This window comes from Ictidomys tridecemlineatus, chromosome 8 (assembly GCF_052094955.1).
Source record: "Ictidomys tridecemlineatus isolate mIctTri1 chromosome 8, mIctTri1.hap1, whole genome shotgun sequence".
In the NCBI taxonomy this organism is placed as follows: Eukaryota; Metazoa; Chordata; class Mammalia; order Rodentia; family Sciuridae; genus Ictidomys; species Ictidomys tridecemlineatus.
Genome location: NC_135484.1, coordinates 25,697,148 through 25,713,676, shown reverse-complemented (window position 1 = coordinate 25,713,676; position 16,529 = coordinate 25,697,148). Strand labels below are relative to the sequence as shown.

Here is a 16,529-nt window from a genome sequence, read left to right as displayed (position 1 = left end):
TTCTTAAAAAAAATCTGTAGCCTAAAGTCTTGTGCACTGTATTTTTCACTATATCCATAGATAAATTTGTATCATTCTAATCACTTACAAATTATAGATTATTTGACTGATTAATATATAAATTGCTAAAATAGGTAAACCTGACTCTGAAAGTGATTTTCTACTTTTCTTTTAGTTAATTTTTGCTTTATGTATTTTTAATTTATCAGGTACAACATTAACTACATTGTAGTTCTCAGGTAAACACATTTTGTCATTTAATTGTACATACTAGGCAAAATATAGCTCTGTATATTTACAATTTTAATTGCATAAATAAGTGTTATAAGAATCAGAATTCACCATTCTAAGACAAAATCAAGGAAAAAGAAATGATAGCACATGTGAAAATAATTTCTGATTCCAAACCCAAACAAATCAGGGGGAAAAAAATGTCAAATTTAGATGCTTCAAATTTGTATCATTTATCTAATATATATTCTATGTATATAAAATCAGATTTATAAAATTTAAAATAGTTGGAAATATTAACTAGTATTTGTATCCATTTGTGGTATAAAAAAGGGAGGTCAAGAAAATCTGCAATGTTCTGTAACTTCATTCAGGTCTTCTGTACCAACAAATCAATATTCTGTAGCACACTGTATTCATACAACTACTGGTTGCTGTGGTTCTACAATGGCTTTAGTCCAGTAGATCTACTGACAGCAGAACATGGTAGTGCTTTGATGAACTTGACACACATGACCACGTCTAACCTCAGATTAAGATATCAGAAGTTGCATTTACGACTGTAATGTGCAGCAAGACAGGGAGCTTTCACTTTAAGCATTTTAGCATCCACATGAAGAACCAAAATGTATACAAATCTCTTAGTCCTAAGACACATGTGCCATAAGATGCCAAAGTAACACTTTTTCGGCTCCAACCTACTGTTTCTAGGGGAAGAAACAAAATTGGCTGGCCAACATCTTCTTATCTAGTCAGATTACCCAAATCCTTCAGGTAATCCATTTCTAATCATTCATGGCACATCTGTGTTATGTATTTGGTGTGATTTTACATAATGCAGTACTTTATTGAATTATATATATTACATATGTATCTCATAGATCTAATTTTTCTACATGCCTTAAATGCTATTATTCTTATCTGTCTGAATCCAGTCCTGCCTACTTTTCATTCCCATGTCAGGGAATTAGGTATTAGACCTCTTGATCCCTCTTGCTTCAGTTAATTCACATTGTTGCCTAAGTTATCTTCCCCTTACTGTCCTTGCCCATCTCATTCGGGTACTCTGTGATATCTCCTGGTGCTATTACCCTGTAAGGTGAAATTCAGCTACTTACTCTAGCTTATGAAGATTTTCTCAATCTACTTTCAACTACATTTCTCAGCTCCCACTGTTCCTCCATAGGTATGTGCACCCTATACTATGACAACAATGAACTGATCCTGCTCATGAAACTCTCCCTGCCTGGACTACCCTTGTCCATTTTGCCAATGTCTATTTTCAGTGAAGACTAAGCATACTACTATAACCTCTTGTGAAATCCTTCCCACATAGCCAACCCTTTCTCTGCCTACTGGTTTATTCAGCTGAAAATGAGATAATTAGAATCTTAATTTCATCGGAACTCTGAAAGCCTAATAACTAACCATCCCAGTGTACATATGAGGTCACTGTGCTATGTAAGATTTTTTATTTTATTGAGAAAAGGGTTAATTACCCAAGATTTAGTTCCTTTTTAATATTTCATTATATATTTTCAACACTGAAGGGCTGGGCTGTAGCTCAGTGGTAGAGTGCTCGTCTGGCATGAGTAATAACTTGAGTTCAATCCCCTAACTAACTAAATACATCCCTGAAAGGTAAGTTAAATTCACATAAAAACTTTATAGTTTTATTGTTTTTATCTTCTCTCTTCTAATCTGAAAGAGTCTCATTTATTTACTTAAAATCCTTATTTATATAAGCCTTGCAAAGGATTATCTGGGATTGTGGCTCCAGGCTATGCTCTATAAATAGTCAATATTTCAGTTCGTATTAAATGAAGGTTAAGAAACTCAGATTCTAAAGCACACAATTAGGAGAAAGGAAGGTATTCTCCCAACTGAAAAATTAAAGATTACAGGTTAGAGAACAAAGTTCAGGTTTAAGCTTAACGACATAAATGAAAAAAGATTTTCTAGATGTCAAGAGTATAAATACTTAAGAATGTCAACTTAATTTTTCCCCATTTTTTCATTTGTTCTTTTTACATATACATGGCAGTAGAGTGCATTTTGACATATTATACATACATGGAGTATATTTTCCCATTCTGTGATTGTACATGATATAGTCATGTATTCACATATGAACATAGGGAAAGCCTTGTCTGCTAAGAATGCCAATTAAAATGATCAAATTCAGAAGTCTAACTTCAAGTTTAAAATGTCAAGCATTCTTTATTTTCCTACAGTCTCTTGTCTACCACACTAGAAATAACAAAGTATACTTTTAAACACTCATAAATTAGGATATTATTTCCAAGTAAGAACATCACTTGTAATAAGCTCAACGTTCCTCTATATTTCCTGGCAGTCATGAGTCAATTTATTTTGACTCTGAGCTCTAGATTTTTACATATAATGTTCTTACTTTGTCTCACAAAGAGTTATAATACTACATGTGATTATTTTCACTGTCTTGTAAGGGTTAAGAGATTAAGATGATTTTTTTCTATAAAATACCTTCATTAAATAAACAAAATTAACTGGACTATATACTTAAAAAATTAGCAGGTAGAAATAAAATAGGGAACTCTTTAAAGCTTAAAACTTGTCACTTCCCAAAAGATCTTAATTATGGCTGCTAATAAGCAGCAAAAATTTCAACTGTTGGCTTTATTTCTCTTGCACTTTTCAGATAAAAGTAAAAAATAAATGCCTTAAATATACTAACAGAAGCAAAAGGCACAGAAGATCTACATATAAATTGGTCCCTGAATATTTTAATAGACTATAAACATTTTTAAAGGCCATATATTATGTTTGAATTAAATGACTGTAATAGCATCCTCTATATTTCAAATACAAATTCTATAAAAAAATTGTTTTAGGTGATAGACCTTTATTTATTTATTTCTGTATATGTGGTGCTAAGAATTGAACCTGATGCTTCACATATGCCAGGCAAGTGCTCTCCCACTGAGCCCACAATACAAATTCTTTAAAATTTTATAAGGCACCCAAACTCCACTGATTGAAACTGAAAATATTTTATCTTTAAAGCCACTTCTCCAAATCCATATTAAATGATGAAGCCATTTTAATACTTAATTATTAATTGCCAGCTGCTAAATCTAAGAATGCCTGTGTCACTTTCTACATAGCTTTCTACTCAGCTCACTTAAGAAAACAAAACCAAAAAACCCTACCTTTATACTCTTCTTCCCTTACTACTTAATTCCTCTTTTCTTTTTGGAAAGTGCTTATTAGCATGGAGAGAGAGAGAGAGAGAGAGAGAGAGAGAGAGAGAGAGAGAGAGAGAGAGAGCGAGCGCGCGCGCACGCGCGCGCGCACGCAGACGCATGCAAAGGCAGAGAAATGAACAGAGAGAAAAATAATTTAAAGTTTTGAAGTTTTCAAATAACTTCAAGGACAGGAGGGGCATAGATGAAATTAACTTTATAGAGATAAAATTAATTTTTACATTCAGGATATGAACTTTGTAGCATTTTCAAAAAAATACAGTAAACCACAGGAAGACAAGACAGGTTCCTTTGCACAAGAGGAATTTTTGACAAATAGCTATGTATTGTTTTACTGAACTTGATTCTATCTAACAGAACTTAATATACTAATTAAACAAAAGCCTATCATTTGAAGTGTTTTTAAAAAGATGACACTGCATAAATATTTACATACACAGTACATATTACATGATGCATAAGCATACAAATAATATTTACATAAGTGTCACTACATTGAAATACGTAGTATGTTAAATAAAACATACATTTAATTAGCAAATGACAACATGGTTAACCAAATCAATTATCACAAAATGCTTCTTTAGACACATGTACCAGATTTTAAAAGCATAGTTTTTCTCACCAAAATAACTAGAAAGTACAAGGAATGGAGAAAAAAAATTCTTTCCACCATTAAACACACAAAAATTGAAAAGTCTGCCAACATTTCCCTCTAAGCACTACACTGAATCATGCATATTGGCTAAAAAACCATAATGAATGGAAATTTGGGTTAATAAAATTAATTTCAAACAAGCAAGCTAAGTGATTGACTTACAGGATCAGCTGGTGCAATGTTAGAATCAAATTGGGTCAGAGTTTGTGAGCTTGAAGAGCGTTCACTAAATGTCTCCCACTGCTGAACAGACAGAGGAGAGACAAGTCAGCATGATGAGAAAGATGGAGTAAAAGATCATTGGAGAAGATTTAGCAAAGTAATTCAGAGGTTGCACTGCAAGCTGTGTTTCATAGGTCTAACATTATTATGTAACTTCTATTTTTCCATGAATATCTTATACTTATCTATCTTGGGTCATTTTGAATAAAAGGCAAACAGTTTCACAAGCAGATATCAACTGAATAGTAATAATTTTCTGTAATCTCTACTAAAGAGATTCATAGCCTTACAGAATTAAGATTCAAAACATAATACAGGACCATATTGTGAGTGATATAAATGGCTATCAAGTGAAAATGTAAAGGGGTTTGTCTAGCCTGGAAGAAAGAATAATCCTTCTTTTAAAATTCAAACGTTAATGCATTGACTTGGTAATGGTAACAAAGTTTTGATTAAAACAAAGCAAGTCAGTGTGACTTGCCAGTGCGACCCCTGAAAGATGATTCTATTATGTTCGTGCACATATTTTATACATATGCATAGATATTTAATAAAATATAATTGAGATAAAATGCAAGGAATTCTGGAATTAATATGTTTGCGCTTATGTCAACCTGTAGCAAGTCAACCCCTGCAATCAGCACAAAAAACAGGGCCATGCTAGTTCACAAGATGGAATCGCCAATCAGGCACCCCCCTCCCCATGCTAGAAAAATCAGAATGCAGCCACAATGAGAGCAAATCAAGCATTTGAGTATGTGTTATATATAGAAGATGTATATGAAGTATTACATATCTAAAAGAGGTACACAAAGAAATATCATACCTCTTAAAATAGTGGATAATTCAATATTAATTACAGTAAATTCCATTTGTTGTAGAGATCTTAGTAATATGGTACAGAATTTTTACATTAAAATTGTCAGTTAAATCAGATTCTTAAAATTTATCAGTTATCCTCTGAAGAGGAAAAAACATCTACACATATACAATATATACAAACAAATGTTTACACACAGACACACAACTACCCATTCACCAAAATTCTTTTTATAATTCACTTTGGGAAAGTATAGTTTTATGCTTCAAAGTTCAATTTACTATTTAAAATACTGATATTCAATTTGAGAAGACATGTAGAAGTTAGCAATTGAGTGCACTATTAAAAATTATCTACAAAAATGGGCAATACAATCATTCATCAATTTTTTCTGCAGATTAGTTTTAGCATGAAAAATAAGATAAACAGAAATAGTGATGCACTCAAAGTATTTTAGGTAGAAAAGCCATAATAACTCACTTCTATCAGGAGACATCAGTTCAAGGAAGTGACTTACAATATCTGTTAATACAATTGTTTTCTTCTTCAACAATTATTGTCACCAGGATTCATAAGGAATTTTTAAAACCCTAATTAACTGAAAAAAGTTCAAATACAGAAAACTTTGGCAAAAAGAAGGCATATATACTAACACCCTGTTTGGGTATCATGAGGTTTGTCCTCCTGGTTTTACAAGACTATCTGTAAGCAATTTGGAGGGACGAGATTCTCCTCTTCATGACTTTAGTAAATGGTTAAGAGCACAAGGCTCTGGAACCAGACTACTGGAATCCTATTTGGGCTTTGCAAACTTGGGCCAGTTATATTCCATAACCTCTCTGTACTTCAGTTTCACCATCTGTAACATGAAATTAATACTACCTACTTCACAGGAGTATTCTGAGGATTTAAGGAGTTAATATAGATAAAGAGCTTTCTGGACAGAACTGGAATATCAAAAGTGTTCAACAAATGTTAGTGATTATCATTAGTGTTATCCCCTGTACTACCTAATCCATATCCACAGGTGCTAAATTAAAGTTAAAAAAATATTAGTGTTTTGGTGGTAGACAATGAAAATAAAATCTAAATTTTATATCCTAAGTAGCTAAATAGGTATCATTTAGAGTAGATATCATTAATACATCTTAAAATCAATGTTTTATTAGCTTTTGATATTTCATATAAAGTGAAAAAAATTACCACTTTTTTGGTATTGTTAGCAAATACTAGAAAATAGAACTTGATAGGAATATTTAAGCAGGCAGTCAGCAACTAGTGGAATCAGAATTGAGAAGGGACTTCCATCCCTCGTCTTTAACGCGTTAATCACATGTGATTTCATTTAAAATGAACACGGGCTTAGGAGTTGGAGTTGAGACTCATAAGAGCTGCTCTTATTTACAAACTGATAAAAGTAGGCTAACAATACTCCTTTTATTCTGATAGTGCCTTTAAAAAATGATAGAAATGTAAATGCAGTGAAAGTAATATTTTTAAGAACACTTATCTACTCTCCATAAACGTTCTACTGGCCAATTTTTCAAGGGCTTAATCCCCTTCTCTACAAAAACATATTAATAGGTTTACATCTGATGGTAGGACATATGGTATAATGTTATAATGCTTAAGACACAGTCTTGTCTGTGGTTGGGTGTTTACAAAGCAGTAAAAATAGTACAAAACTGCCAATTACTTCTGTTACAACTGTCCCAAATTAACTAAGGTACTCTTTAATCTAGTATTTTTCTGGCTTTCAAGAACATGGAAAGCACAGAAGCTTCCTGAAAGTTAACAAACTCTTATTTTTGCAGTACTACCTAAAGAAAAAAAGATAATTTATTCACAAAGAGAAATGCTCTCAGGCTGGAACAGTGGTTTCCAAATGGAGTCCTCCAGAACCCTAAAGTTCAACAGAGCGTCCTCAGGAGGTGCCTCAGCGGAGGGGGGCCTCAGGCCCTCTTCCTTTATTCTAAGCAAAGTGATCCTTTTATTGTTTTATATGATAGAACTTTGAAGTCACTGGAGAACAATGCATTTGTCCCAAATTCTATTTTGCATACTATGCTTGGTCACATTTAGACAAAACACTCCATTTAATATTGAATAAGGTCACAGAAAATATCTTATTCCTGTGGAAGGCATGCCTAGTGACATCACATCACTTCCAATCCCAAGATTCCAATTGTATTATCATGTACCTAAGGACTGAGATGGCATGACTCACTAGACAAGGCAGCTAACTAGTATCAAAGGACTTATATTAAAATCTTAGCTCTTAAATCTCCTGGAAATGAGATCTTGGCCAAGTCATTCACTTTGACTTTTAACTTCATTCATCTGCCCCAACTAACTCACAATATTTTAGTGGGGATAAACAATGGAAACCAAATGACAGTGCATGTACATTAAAAACTTCAAAAGTTACATCATTACAAACATTTATTTATCAGTTATATTAACTATGCATGCATGCTCAAAGAGCTTTATACTGACATTAACCTGTTTGAAATTTCTTACCTTAAAAATGCTAATTTTTAATTGAAAAAAAAGAAAAGAAAGCTATGCTAACCTCACTGCTTTGATTCAGCTCAGGCCAAGTCTGGTTTAGTGATGGCATTGATGGTGACTTGCTTGGAGGTGCTTCAGTAGGAGAGCCTGGCTGATCTCCAACATCTGTAATTTAAAAACAGAAGAATCCCCTATTAACAATATATTTTAGTTTAGAATATTTACTTATAAAAAAGCTAGCAGATGATTTTCCTAAGTAGTAATTTATAAACTGATTTTTCTTATGTTCCCCAAATAAACATTTTAATCATCAGACAAATACTCATTCATACTACTTTGTCTACCTGAAACCACAGTTTAACTTTTTATGAAAATAAAATCTAGTTAGGAATAAGCAGAAGATTGTTATACACGTTTATTTTATACAGTGATAATAAAAGAGGTCAAATGCTCTGACTCAGTTTCTGATATCAGGGATGGATTTTTTTAATCAGCTTCCCAAAGTATATTCCTTGTAATACTAATCACTATGGTGACTTTCAAAAATTAGGTTTTTTTGCTCAAATAAGTTTGTGGGATACTATAATTCCCTGTTGGAGCACTTCCATGTATATCAACACTACTTATGTCCAATAGTAAATAAACTTAACATTTGTAAGTTAGTTTTTCTCAAACACAAATGCTTTTCATCACATAAAATGCTTCAATATTCTCTTGAAATATACTTTGGGAACTGCTGATTCATACTCATTAATCACATTTCCTCAGCAAATCTTTCTTGATACCAAAAAAACGGAAATAAAAGGAATTTCCAGTCATTAAAAAAAAAAGTAAAAATCCATAAGCCCATATGAAACTTAAACCTTTCTTTTAGTCCTGTGGATTGAACCCAGACCTTGCACATGCCCTCTACCACTAAGCTATACCCCCAGCCCTTAAAACTTTTGTCATTACACTCACTGCTATTTATCAATAGCTACAAATCCATGACACTAATTCGATATGATTTTTAATGTAAGTCAAAGTACCATACTATAATTTTAATTCTATTTAAGCCCTAATTTAAAATCTCTCTAAATCTACACTTAAAAATATAATTTCAAAGGTAACTAAATTCCCTAATTTTCAAGGTTTACACAGCTTTGAATATAATCCCAATCAACAGGGAGTATGTAATTTGTTTAGACCACATATCATTCACAATTCCAATATCTGTCTCTTTCTATTTGACCATGGGCAAGTTAAATAAAATAATATCCAAGTTTTTCCACCAGAAAGAAAGACACTTGGTATTAAGTGTTAGCTCTATACTTCAGATGTCTAAGCAAACAGCCATATAATAAACCTACTGTTATTTGGCTTTCAATCTTTCAATTTAGTCATAATTTTTTTTACCTTTTAGTACCTAACATAGGATCTAATACAGAATAGCACTCAAGTATTTACTGAGTAAGTTGCTTTTTGTGTTCTTCATTACTGTCATTTTCTTAGAATCACAACTAATAGTTGGGAAAACTCTCAAAATTCTCCTTCTACCTGCTGTGTTTCATGACTCTCTCAAAATATTTCCCTTTTATGTACCCTGTAATTATACCTTTTATCATTATACCACATTGCAAGTTCTAGTTTACAATCTAGCATTACATTTTGGCCATAGAAAATGAAGAAAGGTCTTTACGAGAGATCCCTGCCCCCCACTAAAGCACTTAAGTATTAAAGAAAAATAAATAGAATTAAATAGTATTAACTCTAGGGGGATTAATTTCCAAAAGAATCAATTTAAAGCCAGACTCTATTCTTTTCTCTTCAACATCATCTTAGGACCTTCTGAGGCTCTGGTTTGGCTTTCAGATCTCAGTTCTCATGATGTTGTTGTTTTACAAATTCAGGGACAGACTATACCACATCCTCACCTCAAGGCAGTTATAATTTGGGAAGAGATCCAGATAATCTCTATCAATGGTACAAAAGCTACAATGGGTCTAGCCTCTTAAGGCTAAGAAATAAAATACTACTCACCCAAGTAATTATACTTTATTATCATTTCAATGATTATTTTCTTACAATCTCAGTTCTCAAAAAATGAATCACTGACTTCTTTTGGGAATCTTTACAATTCTTTTTTTTGGGGGGGGGTCCTAAAAAGTCAAAATTATTCTTGTAATAATATTAGTAATTTTTCTTCCTGTATTGATATTGACACTGATTCTGAAAAGCAACAGTGGTTAAAAGCACTACTGGTTCATCAAGAAGAATCACAGCAGTGATGACAAAATGTATTATTCACCCTCACATATATAAATTCAAAATTTTTACTATAATACAAAAAAATGCATGTTGCTCTCACTGAAGAATTTCATAATGAAGTAAATAATATTTAATTTTGATAAATTTTAGCACTAAAAACACACCTTTATAATACTCTGTGACAAAATGGGAAATATATATAAAGCACTTCTGTTGCATATCAGGGTACAATGGTTGTCTCAAAGAAAAATGTCTATGTGATTCAGCTGTAAGCCGAACTGACCACTTTTCATAGAATACCATTTATCTTGAGGGAACAGTTTATAAACTATAAGTATTTGGATTTGAGTATTAGGCAGACATTTTCTCAAATGAATACAGTGAACAACTATTTTCAGTATTTGTTACTAATGACAAATTTTAAGCTTTTAGGAAAAACTTATAATTTTGAAAAATGTGTATATATATCCATAACCTTAAGTGTTTCCTAGTACATAAAGACTTCTCTGATGAGACAGGTTACAAAATTTACAAATATGCTTTTTTGCCGGTTATGGTCGTGCCTACCTATAATCCCAGATATCTGGGAGTCTGAGGCAGGAGGATTTCAAGTTAGACACAGCCTCAGCAACTTAAGAGAGAACTTGTCTCAAAAAGGGTTAGGGAAGTAGCTCAGTGGTGGAGTACTCCATATTCCCTGGTACTGCCAAAAAAAAGTAAAATATTTTTGATATTTTATAATGAAACATCTCAATATGTAAAAGATCTGTATAACTCAATAAACTCTTATTTTTATAAATAACCACTATATTATGATAAAAATCATTCATGGATAAAGGGTTCATTCAAAGTACAAGGCATATCAATGAATTTTAACGTTTAACATTACAAAAAATTCATTAATATGGTTTCAGCTTTCACACTGCAAATAACTTTTAAGAAATTACAATTTGTGTGTGTATATTTTTGGTGGTGGTACTGGAGATCGAACCTGGGGTCTTGCACATGCTAAGTAAGTGCTCTACCAACTGAACTACACCCCCAGTCCACCATTTGTGTTTGATGTAGTACCTAAGAATAGTCAACAATATCTGAAAGCAGTATATAATAGTATTTCCTTTTTCTATGCAAAGCTAGATTTTCTTTATGTATTTTAGGAATTAGCAACTTTTCTTTTTTAAGCAAAGGTCTAGATAATAAATTTTTTAGATTTTATAGGCTATATAGCCTCTACTACAACTATTCAACTCTGCCACTATAGTACACAGACAGCCACAGACAATTTGTAATTGAATGAGTGTGGCTGTATTAATATTTTATTTATGGTCACTAAAATACGAGTTTCACATAATTTTCATGTATGATGACATATTATCCTTTTGTTTTTTTCAATGATTAAAAAAACCCACTCAATTTGTGCAGTATACAAAAACAAGCAATAAATTGGATTTGAGCTGCAAGGCTTGGTGTTTGGAGCCCAGATTTACCTCAAACAAAATAAGATATCCAAAAGACTAAATACAGAAATAAATATGACAATCTAGTTGACTTATATTAGATAGGTATTAAAAAAATACAAAACAATGTCATTTTTTTCATAATTGTTGTATTTTGGAGAATACAGTTATTTTCCTAAAGATATTTATGCTAATATGTACAGGGTGTGTTACTGTTGTTTTTAAGTAATAAGTATTTTTTAAATGTTGGGGTTGGAGAGATAGGAAAAAATTAAAATATATCAGTTTTAATTTCTAACAGGATGACTATTGATAGATCTTACATGAACAAAGACTCCTGAGGCACAATTTGTAAGAAGGAAAAAGGGTCCCTAGATTAATAACTTGAAAAAAATTCCTGTCCTAGCAAATCCAAAAAGTACTTCTGGGACAAATTTGCAAAATTATACATTGTTTCTTTCCTACTTCATATATAAAACAACAAACAGCAGTAGGCAAAGAGCAAAATGAGCAAACTACCTATATTCTAGAAACCAACAATCATGAATCTGGGGAGAAGCATTAGATATGGATGCACCTCCTTCAATTTTGCTCCCTGTAAACACTCGAGCAAAGAGCTTACTGCCCCGACAAAAGTCAGGCTTCAAGACTATCTTTCCGCAGGCAGGCGTGTAGTTTTACTCTTACCTGATGCAGTGTTCCAACCTAGCCTCCTGCTGGAACACTGTGTCAACCCTGCCTTCCTCCTGAGGGTTCTGCTCTGCCCTGACACCATCAGAGCATCAGGGCTGAAAAAGAAGGCATGAGCCTAAATTGTTTGTTAAAGCTAACCCCCAAAGGGCTTTTACGTAAAGAAAGTTTCTCTCCAGGTATAAAACTGGATTGTCAGGAATAGACAAACCAGTATGATCATACTGGGGAATGATATCTGGTTTATTAACACTGGCAGCAGTTTTCATCCTTCTACCTTTCAAAGAATCTGGAAAATTCATAGGTTCAGTCCAATACAATGTACCTGCTGAAAGCTTTTTTACTAGAGAACTTCAGTGTTGTTCTAAGTTTGTAACTATCCATGCTAAATTTATTTTTTATATTATATTTAGTATATTAAAATTTATTTCAAAAGTGACTGCCAGCTCATTAGTCTTATACAAATATATACACTCCCCTGAAGTCTTATGGTTTAAAATTTATTCTGCTTTCAAGCAGCAAACAAATCTAGGAAGTTCTTCAGTCATGAAGGCTCAAGGTTCCAACTTCATTTAAAAGCTTCATGAAGGCAAAACTATATCTACTATTTATTCAAAATGTAAATATTATTCTTATAATAAAAAATTAAAATAAAGAATAAATGGATTTAGCTGAATTTTAAGCTTTTGAGGAAAAGTACTGATAGCAACTCTTCCATTCTTATTTAAAAGGCAGGGATAAAAGCAATGCATATGCAAGAGGAAATTAAAGAATGAATTTAAGATATGCTCTGTTTTGTCTTGAGTGATTGTACTGGTATCAAAAAACTAAGTTCTATTTAAAAAATGAACTCCACTTCTCTCCAACTTCCACAAATTGGAATTTTTTTTAAGTAAACAGACCTTAAGAAGGTCTACGTAGAAATCCACCCATTTTAACTTAAAAAAAATCAAAGCTTTTTTTTTTAATTAAAATAAAATCGTGCCTAATTAGGTGTGAAAGAAAAACAATACACCCAAAATTCTAATTATATTTTATCTGCTAACTCTTTCACAATACTGATGAACAGCTATTCTACTATAGATACAGAAGAGGTTCCCATTATCAAACGGTAGCTTAAAATGAACAAAGTCCATTTAATTTAAACTACTTAAAATAAGAACTAGTATTTCAAAAAAAAGGAAAAGAAATATAATTGAGGCTTTGTCTTAAACACACAGAACATTGTGGAAATAAGTATTAAGAGCAAAGAATGAAAAAAAATGTTAATTCTGAGTGTAATTTGGCAAAATTAAAAAGTACTAATTGAGTCTATGAATGCTTACTGAGAGCCTATTAAGGTTCCAGGCTCCTGGGATATATAGTACTAAGTAAGAAGACAAGGCCACCTCTCCTACAGAGTTCTCTAAGAGAAAACAGAACTGCCTTTTATTCCTTTTTCACTTTCATAGCACAATAATAAATAAAAAAGTCATTTCTGCAAAAACAAACAATTAAGGGGATCATTGATTATTTCCATGATCTGAAACTATAATCTCTTAAAGTCCTAACTGTAATTATCCTCATAGTTTTTCTCCTTTAAGTATTATCTAGCTTGGTTTGTCAATGTCTTGCAGTTGAGAAATTCTAATTACTCCCACCAATTCATTACATAGTGCTTTTTTGCCAATATTTGTAATTTATTGTATTGATTTTTCAGCTATAATAAGTACCTAGAAATGACAGTAAGAATGAGTGTGTGTGTTGATGGGGTGGTTTGAGAAATAATTCCTTGAATGTAATGATGATGAGTATTAGTACATATTTTCATTATTTTTTTCTCTGTAATTAACAGCACTTGGATAATGAATTTTCAAAAACCAAGATTGTTACTTTTATTGGTATGTGTGTGGGCGTGTGTTTAGGCTGTTTTGTTAATTTTTTTTTTTTGATGTATACAAGAGAAGCTCTTCACAGTAATTAACTTGAATAAAGGTAGTCTCAATTTACATGGATTTCTAGTAAACTATTCATGAGAAGTTTCACGTGCCTTCTCTTACCTGGCTTTTAAAAATATTCATGATGGAAGTACTGCTTAGAGTTTGGGGAATATAAGCTATGCACTATAGATATAAGTTATGCACGTTTCAAGTGCACAGCAATGATTATGGAGAATATATAATATAAGCTATGCACATTTCAAGTGCACAGCAATATTTATGGAGGAAAAGACAGGAAACACACCCCTTTTATATCTTTCAATGTCTCAAACAGATAATGCATTATATCTCAAACTGATACTTACATGATCAGTGTGTATGGAAAAAGAACAGTTAAAAACTACCTGCTGCTCTGTCAATGTCCTTTAAAAAATGTAACTGCCTATTTATGTATTCAATTTGTACTCTGCTAGGTGCTGACATACAACAAACAAAACTAATCCGCTTACTATCCCCAGAGTTTATAGTTTAGTTTGAAAGAGAGATGAAAATGTATCATACAATCACAAAAGAACTGTAATACTGTATCTGTGCTACAAAGAAGATTATTCTTTGGAGACTTGGATTTAAGATGTACAGTACCTCTACATTTTTTCCCCTTAAGAAACAATACAGTAGCAGCTAGTAGATTATTTTAATTTTTTTTAAGATAAACATTCTTGAATTCAGCTTCAGACACTGTTTCTGAGGATGAATTTTTTACATGCCTTTTTTTGTAAAACAAATACCAAGTTTCTCTATTTTAGTTGCCAAATTCAGTGCTGACAGTACATATTTTAATTTGTTTATATAAGTACTTCTACCTCTGATTTGTAATTGTTTTATCTGCTATTTAATCCCATAAACCTGCTCAAATTATTTTTGAAAAAATATATATTTACCTCAACCCATGTCTACACATCTGAAGAAAGCCAACTTGTTACTCCCAGGAGCTCTAATTCAAGTTACCACTGTTTACCATCTATTTGACTGTTGGACTTATTTACCTGGTACTGGGGATTGAATCCAGGGCCTCAAATATGCTAGGCAAGCACTCTGCTACTGATCTGTTCCCTACCCCTTAAGAGTTTTAAATTCTAAGTATAGAATACTTGTACAGGTAATATTTTAGTATGTCCCAACATCACAAATATAATAAACTGCTATATTTTCAAGGTCAGAAAGGTATCAACAAAACTTTCTTACTTTGAAAATAGTACACATTAATAGCATTAATCTTCTAATAATTCTTTACTGAGCAATTTAGTATATGGCTGCCAACACTCTAGTTCCTAAAGATACTTAATAATGAATATGATACATCTTTTTTAAAAGAAGCTCAAAGTATAGTAGTTGAAAGGGGGGGAAAAGATTAAAGAAACAAGAGTCAGAGTGATATATTCTATTCTGAAAAGTAAGCAAAGATGCTATGAGAAATCAAACAGAGAAACTACCTTGGCCAATAGTCAAAACAGCTCTAAAGCAGGTATAACTGTGATCTGCCAGAAGAAACTATCTGGTTACTTCTCCCTTGTGCACTTCTAAAAACACAGCTATTTATAATTTTTATGGACACTGACTGACCCACAGTAGCACAGGACAATTTCTACATTAAACAGGTTTTGTGTCATATGAATCCCAGGGTTATCATAGGTGGGAAAAAAAGATATACTTCTTTCCTACAACCCCTAACTTAACAGAATTCCAAAATTTATCATTTATAAATAGACAAAACAGATGTGAATCTATGTGGTTAAAATTTTTATAAAAAAGCTAATCAGAAAACCATGTATTATATTTAGTCTTAAGCCTGTGATACCTCTAAAATCATAGTTAAAAAGCAATAGTGCACAGACATATGCAGGCAAAATATTATCCTCTCTGATAAACAGATGTAACAAGTATAAAATGGACAAAAAGACAATTAAATAGATGTAACAAGTATAAAATTGGACAAAATGCCCAGAAAAGAACTACTTTCAGAACATCAGCCTTAAAATTTGGCAGTAGATATTTACTAAGGCAATGATTTTATTCAAATTAAATAAAAGAAAAACCCACTAATTACACGCAAAAGCCAGATTCAGCTATCTACATATATAGATGACAAAACCAGACAAGTCTCTAGAAAATTACATACAAAAGAGTAAAGTTAACTTAAATCATCTCCTTGTATTACTACACTATCAGTTTTCAAAAGCTTCAGTCATATAAAAACTCTATATCCTAGATTCAAATTTTTTTTGTTGTTGTTACTGTTTAAAGGTGCAGGGGATCAATCCTTGGGCCTTGCACATAACCAGGCAAACACTCTACCACTGAGCTACACCCACTGTCCTAAGGCTTAATTTTTAAACCAAATAATACCAGGAGTCTGAGGCTACTGCAATTTCTTCTTTTGGCAACTATCATCTGAGCTAAACAAAGGAGTTATTTGTTTATTTCTTAAGTAGATAAATCAAGTACTCTGAAACAAAACTACATAAATAA

General features: G+C 32.2%; 1 protein-coding gene across 11 annotated transcripts in view; it reads right to left on the bottom strand.

The window, feature by feature from the left end:
- Positions 1–16,529, bottom strand: part of Reps1 (RALBP1 associated Eps domain containing 1) — a 75,877-nt gene that overhangs the window by 17,070 nt on the left and 42,278 nt on the right. For 5 of the 11 annotated variants that reach the window (XM_078019037.1, XM_078019039.1, XM_078019041.1 and 2 more), the window contains exons 9-10: positions 7,749–7,852; positions 4,297–4,377 (exon numbers count right to left, since the gene is read on the bottom strand). In XM_078019037.1, coding sequence (XP_077875163.1) covers positions 4,297–4,377; positions 7,749–7,852 — 185 coding nt within the window. The remainder of the gene's footprint in view (positions 1–4,296; positions 4,378–7,748; positions 7,853–16,529) is intronic. The other 6 variants (XM_078019038.1, XM_078019040.1, XM_078019043.1 and 3 more) reach the window with 2 other exon arrangements.